The sequence below is a fragment of the Perna viridis genome, chromosome 2 (genome assembly GCF_037379345.1).
Source record: "Perna viridis isolate PV_CMFRI_1.1 ecotype Kerala chromosome 2, ASM3737934v1, whole genome shotgun sequence".
Taxonomy (NCBI): domain Eukaryota; kingdom Metazoa; phylum Mollusca; class Bivalvia; order Mytilida; family Mytilidae; genus Perna; species Perna viridis.
Window position 1 is genome coordinate 14,736,685 of NC_142446.1, and position 10,422 is coordinate 14,747,106.

General features: G+C 31.8%; 1 protein-coding gene across 6 annotated transcripts in view; it reads left to right on the forward strand.

Annotated features, from left to right (window-relative positions):
- Positions 1 to 9,342, forward strand: part of LOC148623761 (reticulon-1-A-like) — a 36,920-nt gene extending 27,578 nt beyond the window's left edge. For all 6 annotated transcript variants that reach the window (XM_088565845.1, XM_088565847.1, XM_088565846.1 and 3 more), the window contains 4 exons: positions 2,072 to 2,141; positions 2,407 to 2,453; positions 5,035 to 5,093; positions 7,392 to 9,342. In XM_088565845.1, the coding sequence (XP_088421971.1) occupies positions 2,072 to 2,141; positions 2,407 to 2,453; positions 5,035 to 5,093; positions 7,392 to 7,440 (225 nt within the window). In that variant the 3' untranslated portion in view covers positions 7,441 to 9,342. The remainder of the gene's footprint in view (positions 1 to 2,071; positions 2,142 to 2,406; positions 2,454 to 5,034; positions 5,094 to 7,391) is intronic.
- The last annotated feature ends 1,080 nt before the right edge of the window (positions 9,343 to 10,422 follow it).

Consider the following 10,422-nt stretch of genomic DNA (forward strand, 5'->3'; position numbering starts at 1 on the left):
ATTGAAATCTCATCCAAAGATGTCTTGGATTTCCTTGTCTTGCATTTGCAGGCAGTCTTGTATTTTTTTTCCTCACACTTAAAATCAATTCAGAGATAAAATCTCCACTTTGTATTTACCTCATTAACACATGATGTTTGCCAATCTAAATGAAAAATTAAATATTTAAAATCCAGATTTTACCGCTAAGTTTCCTTATGTTCAGTATATTTACTTCCTGTATCATTAGTTTTAAATTTTTTGTTACCTTATTAAAATCATGTCTCTTAGTTATTCATTTTAACATGAGGTTTCAAACATGGCATGTTTTATCTGAGCCTGGGGACAAGGAAATCTCATATGGAAGAAGCGAATCAAATGTACTAATTGGTGATGGCATAACTTGCATGTATGTCCTCATTTTATAAAGTAACAACAGTAAAGGAATCATCATTTTCACTGATGAGTGATATCATTTGGTTTTTTTTTGTTTTTATTGTTTTTTTTATCATGTACACAATACTTCATTATACCACCATGCAAACACAGTTTAGGGGAGGGGGATTTAGGTTTAACCTTGTCTATCAGATTGCAGCATTGTTATGAAACTTTGTTGGATATAATATAATCACATTCAGATGTGCATATTGTCAGGAATTTACGTTTGGACAGAAATTGTAGAAATGACGGTTGTTGATCTTGGGCATTTTTCAGCAAAACTTGATCTCATGCATTGTCCACAACTCCTCCTCAACAACTTGCAGGATTTGTTTGAAACTTAATTGGGCTATTAGGAAGTGCATATAGTCAGGAGTTTATCTTTGGGCAAAAATTGTAGAAATGACAACTGTCTGAACTTGGACATAGGTGTTTTTGTTTTTTTTGTTTTTTTTGTTTGTTTTTTTTAAGCAAAACTTGGTCTCTTGTTGTCTGCAACTTCTCCTCAACTACTTGTAGGATTAGTATGAAACTTAATGAAGTGTTAGATTACCATATTGGGATGTGCATATTGTCAGGAATAAGTGATAAGGTTTTTGCAGTCATATTTTATCATTGTGTTGTCAACAACAAAAAAAGTACTGATTGTGGTTTGGAGTTGGGTGTTATAGCAAAAGTATGTGTTGAAAGTGCTTAGTCTATTCACCATGATAATAATAGTGTCCGCTATGAATCATCTGACCACATTGGTCCCCATATGTACAGGGTTCAACAGGCTGCAGGGGTATTCGGGACAATGTCTAGCTCTTTGCAGAATTGATGAAAATCATAACCAATTAGATATCATATTTATAGCAATTTTAAGGGTCACTTCAGAATTTTGATGCTTTTAAGTAGCTTTCTTTGTAAGAATCATGCAAAATCTGAAAAATGTGATACACCCTAAGAAAGGCTACATATTTTTATTTTTGTAATTAAGTTGTTTTATGGGTCAATATTATGAAATGTGTTGTTATTCATTCAAATCTGCCTGCTCTTAGGAGATAATCAACATTGAAAATCCAATAGATTCTATTGTATTTGAGTGTCATTTACAGAGTTATCTCCCTTACTTTTGAATTCTACAGTGCATTCTATACAATTTTTATCTCCTATGAGTACGGGTTATATGAAAACCAAATGTTAATTTCTGTTTACTAAAGCATTTTAAACAAGATATCAAAAATAAAAATATGTAGGCTTTCCAACCATGTATCACATTTTGCATGCTTCTTTTGTGGAGTGCTACTTAAAATCTCAGAAGTTGAGCTGGAATGCATAAAGTAAGTATTTATATAAGGTAAACATCAGTGATAATGGAGTTATTTATACAAGGTATACACAAGTGATGATTGAGTTATTTATACAAGGTATACATGAGTGATGATTGAGTTATTATACAAAATATACACAAGTTATGGTGGAGTTATGTATACAAGGTATACATGAGTGATGATTGAGTTATTTATACAAGGTATACACAGATGATGAATGAGTTATTTATACAAGGTATACATGAGTGATGATTGAGTTATTTATACAAGGTATACATGAGTGATGATTGAGTTATTTATACAAGGTATACATGATCGATGATGAGGTTTTTTTCTTTCAGTTTGCCCTGCTGTTGTGGGTTCTGACTTACATTGGATCCTGGTTTAATGGAATGACCCTTATCATTATGGGTTTGTACTGTTTCCTTTAACTTCTTGTTATTTAAAAAATGGAATTTTGTTATGACCATTTATTGATGTCAAACAATATTTTTTCATAACTTTCCTGGTAGGACTTCACAATTTCTCAAATTAGTATATTATAATAGTTACAAAAATAATTGATAAAGAACAGTTACAAAAAAATAATTACTCCAAATCTTGTTTACCTTTTGTATCATCATTTTAAACAGGACAAAGCTTTATCTTGATCAAATTTGTAACTTTTTTTTCACAGGATTAGTAGCTATTTTCACCTTACCTAAAGTGTATGAAACTTACCAGGTATGTCAATAAGTGATATATTGTTTTCATTAATGCTTGAAAATTGGAAAATTATTTTCTTACTACAATTGACAAATATACTGTGGTTTCATTTTTATTTGTGAGGTACTTATTTTGTGTTTGTGGTTGGTCTAGGACCATAAAGTCAAGAATTCAACCAACAGTTGTTTCAATAGATAAAAACCACTTAAGATAGGAAGACTTTGAATGTTAATTCTCATCATAGAGATTAGAGAAGAAAGCCTCAGTGACCAGTTGACATTCTATCACCCTGTAATTTTACTTGCAATAAGGGAAATGAAAACTCCCAACTGGTTTGATCATATATGTGACGTTCATTCATAATCATAATTACATCTGTTTCAATTGTCTGTGTTGTGAAAAAGATATCTGTTAAAAAAACTTGATGAAACTTGCAATCCTTTTGTTGTTTAATTGTTAAAATAAAAGCTTTGCCATTATAATACTTTTACTGAAATGCTTACAAATAGTTTATTTTTTAAAGTTTAATATACAGATGAACCATAAATTCAAGAATCAAAGGAAATGCATTTTTTTCTCAAACCACAAAAATTGATACCCACAAAATGAAATGAAATCACAGCAAGACTGTACTCATGATTTACTGAACCACAGTATATGTTCCTTTTAGTACTACTATACTTTAATATGAAAAGAGATGTCTGTTTATGATATTAGATTAGAGCATGTCAATTGATAGGCAAAATATTCAGGTCAATAGGTTTTTATACCACCGCAAAAAATTTGTGGTTGTATAATGGTATGGCGCTGTTGTCATCCACAGATGCTTACTATTCGTGCGATAACTTGAATGTTAATTGGTTGATCTTTATAAAACTTCATAACAAGGTTCCAAATCTCAAAAGGAAGTTTGGTATAGATTTTGAGGGTTATTTCCCTGATTGTTTTAGAATTATGGGCAAAAAACAAGTATTACATAGAATGTACCTATATTACCCATGTAAAAGCATAGAAATGTCTATGATATTGTTCAACAATATTCTATACAACAATTGTCAGACTGGTACTAATTTTTTTGGTTAAGATGTGAACATTTTAGAAAATAGGGGCAAAAAGGGAACCAGAAATATGCATTTTCTTGATGTCCAGACAATTACTTAAATATAAGGGAAAGGATCACATTGAAATTGTATTACAAGGTGCCATACAACCAAATTTTGGGGGTTAAGACATGAACTTTTTCCCTTATGTCCAGACAATAACTTGTGTGAAAGTAATTAGATCTTATGTTAATTTTACTTCAAGGTGCAATACCACAAAATAAAGAGATTGATTCTGGGGTTTGTGACTTGAGCCAAGTAAGAATGGGGGGAGGGGACAGAAAAAAGTATTTTATACCCCCTGCTTGAAAGTGTCTCCCCTTTCCAGCTTTCTAGGTTATCTGCTTGTTTTCTGAGCAACTTAGTATTTTTACATGTGCGGTTTCCTTCACAAATTTCTCAGCGACTATAAGAAGAAATGATAAGATTTTTGGTATATTGCTTAAACATGATGACTTGTACTATGTTTCCCATTGAAGCCTCACAGTAGCACTGGGGACACTCACTCAACCTTAAACACTTCAAAGGTTACATGTACATGCACTTTTGAATATAACAGGAATGGATTTAGATAACATGTCAAAGAGACAATGTCCCAACTAGGGTAAAAAATATAAGAATATCATTGACACTTTTAATCCCCAAAAATCTCCTTTTTTCCGGTTCTGTACATAGCCTACAATTAAGATTTATGTGTATATGGTCATTTTTGAGGGAGCAGGGGTGTAGATAAAATGATCATTGCTCACAGTTTATCAAGTTTAATTTTTGGATAATAACTTGAATAAAAGGGAGTGGATAGCTCTGAAATTGTACCACAAGTGCCATACCCCCAAAGGAAGGTTGGGATAATAATTGATTTTTGAGGTAAGACTGGTTTCAAGAAAAAAGGGCCAAAAAATGAACATTTTGATTCTGGTCAAATTTTTATCCTATGTCAAATATAAAATCATAATAAAAATTCAAAGCTGTATTGAGTTTGAATGATGTGTCCATACATCCCCCAACTATTCAAGGTTTGACATCTGCAGTTGTATGAAGCTGCAGCCTGCCAAAAATTTTAATACAGTTCATGGCATTCTCTGAATATTTATTGAAATTTTGAAGCACCAATGTTCTGGAAAATTTGAGACCACCTCTCTTAATCATGATTTTTATTACTATGAAAGCTCAACCTTTCGGTTTTACCATTACTTAACATTTAGTTGCAAACCTTGAGTTTCCCAGGCTCAATAAGGGACAAAAAAAGGGAGCTTCGATTCTGGTCAAATATTTAATAAAAATCAAAATTGAGAGCTGTGTCAAGCTTGAATGGTGTGTCCATACTTGCCTGCACTGTTCCAGGTTGGACCTTTGCACCCTGTGAAACATTTGATTGCTTTTGTATTTAGATTTTTTGGGTGTTTCTAACTTCTTCAAGTTATGCAGTGATCTACCTGTATTCAAGCTATGTCAGGTTCAAAAAAAATACTTGATATCATCACTCCATTATTTTATAGGTCCAAATAGATAACTATGTAGCCATTGCAGTTGAGCAAGTAGGAAATGTAAAGGCTCAGTAAGTATATATTTAGTTTGATTCAGTTGACTATATACCATGAATTTGTTTTTTACCAGCAACACAAACAGTGAAAGCAGGTCTAGTTTGACTCACTCCTTCTGCAATGCTTAAGGGTACCTATTTTGTATGATTTGTCGCAGGAATAGGATTAGAAAAATATTATTTGAACTTAGCTAATGTTTATATACTTTTTGAAGATGTTCACCTTAAGTTGTAGAAAAATTTGATCATTTTTTTTTCTTTTAATTTTTGCTTGTTGAACTTTTTTTCAGCAGTACATGCTATCATTAGTACATTACTTAAGGTAGATTATACCTAATATTTCTAGAAGGTAGATTTCCCTATTTTTTCTCAAAGATGATATTGAATAAACATACATTAGAATTTAAAAAAAGTACACATAACAGACATTCCTTCATATTTCTAAGAAAATTGGGGGTCACAAAATTCTTTTTCTTGTAATGTAAAAAATGCAATCCCACTTTTTTTTTTCTGCTAATTATCTCCCCTTGAAAGAGGCTTTTCACAGTTGATGTTCATAGTTTAAAAATATAGCTTTCGCTGGCCGGGTCATTCCTTCTCGTAGGATTAATCTAGGGCTGTAACTTACTACACGATGTATGGTAGTACGGGACAGTTCATCTAGGTGTTATTATGTAGGATAGAGGATCAAATTAATGATGCATGTCACAACAAATCAATATTATACGTCTCAGAATGTCGTTATGTTATGTCGCACCATAACCTGAGAACCTTATATCCAAATTATTTCGAACTTTACATACCAGTAATTGTTTAATATGATGGTCTCAAGGTTTGTGTAACTTTTGTGAATTCCTAAAAAAAAAAATGGGTTTTTTTTTTCTACATGTGACATCTTATGTATCACAATTGCTACAAACTTTACACAGTTGTTTGTAATGATGGTCCCCAGGACTGTATACTCCAAGATGAGTATCAGATTTGTTGTTGCAGGATATTAAAACATTTTTTTTTTTTATTTGCCTCTTTTACAAAGCTTTAGATTTGCAGTCTTATCATCATAGCAAAGTATATTAATTCTTTGATAAAAACTTTTACCACAGCTTTGTTTTCATATTAAAGATATTACCACAGAATAAAATTGCTGCAAATATTTCCCAGTTTACTGTACAAATGTCTTTGAAACAAAAATAAGTTATGTATTTTATAGGAGTGAAAGCTATTTTGGATGAGTTGATTAGTGTATGAAAGAGACTGCCTCATTCACAAAATGGCTTTATGTTAAGTTGGTGAGAGAGTGGGTAGGTTCACACACCAATGAACTCTTCAAAAACAGCATGTATTCCTTATAATTTCACACCTTGTGAAACATCTGACTTTGAATGGTTTATTGAACCTCAGACAAACAAAGATTCAGAGGAGGGATTGTATAGGTTTCACCCTTTTTTCTTAGCAGCTTGTTGCAACATTATTATGAAACTTTATGGGATGTGATATGAGTACATTTTTGAGATGTACATACTGTCAGGAATTTATGTTTGGACAAAAATTATAGAAATGATGGGTGTAGAACTTTGGCATTTTTCAGCAAAACTTGAGTTTCATGCATTGTCTGCGACTCCTCCTCAACAACTTCCAAGGTTGTTATGAAACTTAATTGGTGTTAGATTACCATATTGGAATGTGCATATTGTCAGGAATTTATGTTTGAAATAAGGGCTGTTGGACTAAGGTATTTTTCAGAAAAAAATTATCTCTTGTGTTGCCTGCGACTTCTCATTAACTCACAGAATTCTTACGAAACTTGTTGGGGTGATAAATTACCTTATTGATTTCCAGGACTTTATGTTTAAAGTAAATTTGCAGTCATATTCTGTCATTGTGTTGTCAACAACAAAAAAAAACAGTACTGATTGTGGTTTGAATTTGGATGTTTTTAGATAAAGACGATGATTGTAATCTACCGTCTATGTACTGGATTCCTTAACTCCACAAGAATCAATACAAACAACGCTACATAGCTGGATCTGCAATTCAGCAGTTATGTGGCAAAAAGGGCTTAGTTTATCCCCCATATTATATGTGTCCAATATGAATCTTTTGTCCACATTGCTCCCTAAATGTAGTGTTCAACAGGTTGTGGGAGTATTAGTTCTGTAAGTGGCAATGTCTATCTTAAATTAGTTTTACCACATCATGAATCCATACACAACAAATATTTGACATAAGATAAACAAAAAAAGTTGGTCAATCATAACTTAACGTAACAATCCTTACTGGAATTATTTTAATTTCATGTGTTTATTTTTTTAGAATTGTTGCCAAGGTACCATTTCTAAAGAAGAAAGAAAAATCACAGTAAAAAGATTTACCAACCCAATGTTAGTAGAATGTGTCCTTATAAAAGGAATTCCTGTAAGACCAATAGAACAGTATTTAATTCACAATGTGCTTTTTCACAAGCTATAGTTGGGTTTTCACAAGAACAATGTATGTTACGTAGGGCACTTTTGCCACCAGAAAAATACTATTTACAATTTTGATGGAGAAAATAAATGTATAAATATGCAAAGTTACCAGAGAAGATCGGAATATTTATATAATATTTTTAAGGTTATCAGCAGTCATTTTTGTAAGCTTCATTATCAATAAATGTCTGTGTGTTGTATTTATTCATTCTTTATAACATAAATGTGAAAATACATGTCTTCTTTTGTAACAGTGTAGTGTTTTGTTGTTGAGAACTGATCAGTCTACTGTAACTACAAGGTAGTTAGTTACATATATAAAAATAATCCTTTTTCTTTTTATTCAAAATGAGTTATAGTTCGAGGCTTTTCTTAAAGTGGGGAAATATGTCCTTTTTTTTTTTTTTTTTGAAAATGAGATGAGATTGAGGTTTTTCCCATATCTCCCATGTGATTTAATTTATAGATTTGTATATAAATTTCAGTCTTTCTGATTGTTGTTTGTAATACTCTGTTAATTTTGCCTGTTTGTCTGTAAATAATCTGTGTATAAACTGTTGATTCAGTCTTTACCAGTAGATTCATAGCTGAAGGAGGTATTAAGCAGAAATACAGGCATTATTAAACATTTCTCCTAGATATTATAATTGGATATGTATCATTGATAGTTAACTGCAAAACTGAACTTTGTCTCATTATAATGGTAGATGCCTGGTTTGTGCTTAAAACCTTCTGTGTTCAACATTTAAAGTTGTGTTTTTTTAGGACTGTTGAAATGTTAGTGAACGAACTATCATGTAGAAAGATATGAATAATAATTTGTTTTTGACAAATGATCTCATTTGTAAGGCTCTATTTGATATGTTCTTTACAGGGTTAATTTTGTATTGCTCAGTTGACATTGTGGACCCTTTTTATCTGAAATCTATGCTGACATACACTTAATCACAAATGTAACATAATGTTCTTGCCGTGTGACAAATCCACCAGTAGTACTGTGTGTCCACCATGAAATCAGTACTTAAAACAAAGACCAAACAAAACCAAAGCAACCATTCTTACTTATTCCAAGACAAAAAAAATCCACCAATATTTTTTTTTATTATTGCAACTTTAATTGTACTTGTAAGTTATTAAATATAAAGCTTTGTGTAGTTAAAAATAGGATTTGTTAGATTAAAACATCTGGCCTTCTATCTTTTTGTTAGTTTCTCTGAAATAATTAAGTTTCAGTGTTTTGATCATCTATTTTAAATCTGGCAAATGAAATTAAATAGTTTTGTTCACATTGTTCTGTTTATTAAACAGCTTTGAAGTCAAATAATTGTTCATTATTTATTAGGTAGATGAAAGAAGAATAAGTGTCTTCACTTTAATGAAGTGTTGGCATTTTGATAATTTAATCATATTCCATTTATAATCCGGGATTTTCTTTATCATGAATTTTTATTATTTATTTTTTATGCATGTAAAATGTTAAAATGGAGATGTTACCCTATATTGTATATGTAGTAAGGCATTTATTATTCAAAAGCTTCAAGCAGACTTGATTTAGAAAAAGGATTATTTCTTCTGTAGAAAAAGATATTATTTTGTCTTCCAATTAAAAAAATTAGTTAAGCAGTTGTTCCATGACACATAAGGTTTGGGTATTGGTATGTGCCATCAAATAATCTGAATCATTTATTTTTGTTTGTCATTTTGATATTTATCGAATTCTTGAACAGTTGAAATATTATGACTTGCTTAATTGTGCAAAAAGCCTTAATAAAATAAACTGAATGTTCAATTGAGAATTTGATTTATTGTTCATGTGACATACAAACTGTAATAATCTATAGTAACTAGATTAAGTTATGCTCTTAAAGGTGTTGGTGTTAGCTTGAACTGCACACAACCAAGCTCTGTGTTTTAGATGTACTTGCCCCTGGAAAATCTCAATATTGCCTCGTGCACAAAGTATTTGAGTCACCAATTTTTTCATTAGTTAAGCCTTACAACCCAAACAGATAGGGTTAAGCTTGGTGATGTCTTCAAACAATTTTACTATTGTCATTACCTGCACACTCTTAACATATTTCCTTTCAATTCTTCATTCTGAATTATAAAATTAGCAAGATAATTCTCTGTCAACAGCTGTAAATGTAACATCCGTTAAGAAACTGTCTTATGAATTTAAAGTATGCTGCAGAAATGAATTTAAAACTACTCCCGTTTCATCCAGTACGGTACATAGGGGTCAGACAGACATTTTTAGCTCACCTGTTCTAAAGGGCTATGTGAGCTTTTATCATCATTTGGCATCCTTCTTCGTTGTTGTCGTCATTATTAGGGCCCCGCCTTAGGCGGGTCGCCCTGTAGTGATCAGTCTGACCACTCTATATCTAGAGAACCGGTATAATTTCATACTTTATACTCAGCATGTATATTAACCATCACCAGAGGGTGTGTCATAATGTATGTACAACTTCCTAGGCCAAAGGTGAAGGTAAAAAAAACTGGTTTCGGTTAACAACCCAATGTTCTGTGGTAAAGATTGTGTCCGTTCTATATCTTGAGAACGGTTATGATTACAAAGTTTATACTTGACACATATGTTAACTAACACTAGAGGGTGTGTCATAATGTATGTACAACTTCCTAGGTCAAAGGTCAAGGTCAAAAACTTTCAGTCGACAACCCCATGTCCTGTGGTAAAGATCGTGTCCGCTTTTTATCTTGAGAACCGTCATGATTTCAAAGTTTATACTTCACGTGTATATTAAAGCTGTATTAGCTGCCTAATATTTTCACTTCAGATGCTACTGAATTTTGCTGATTCAATGAAATGGGATTTTCGATTTTTCGGTAAAAAGTCACATAAATTCGGCTCTACA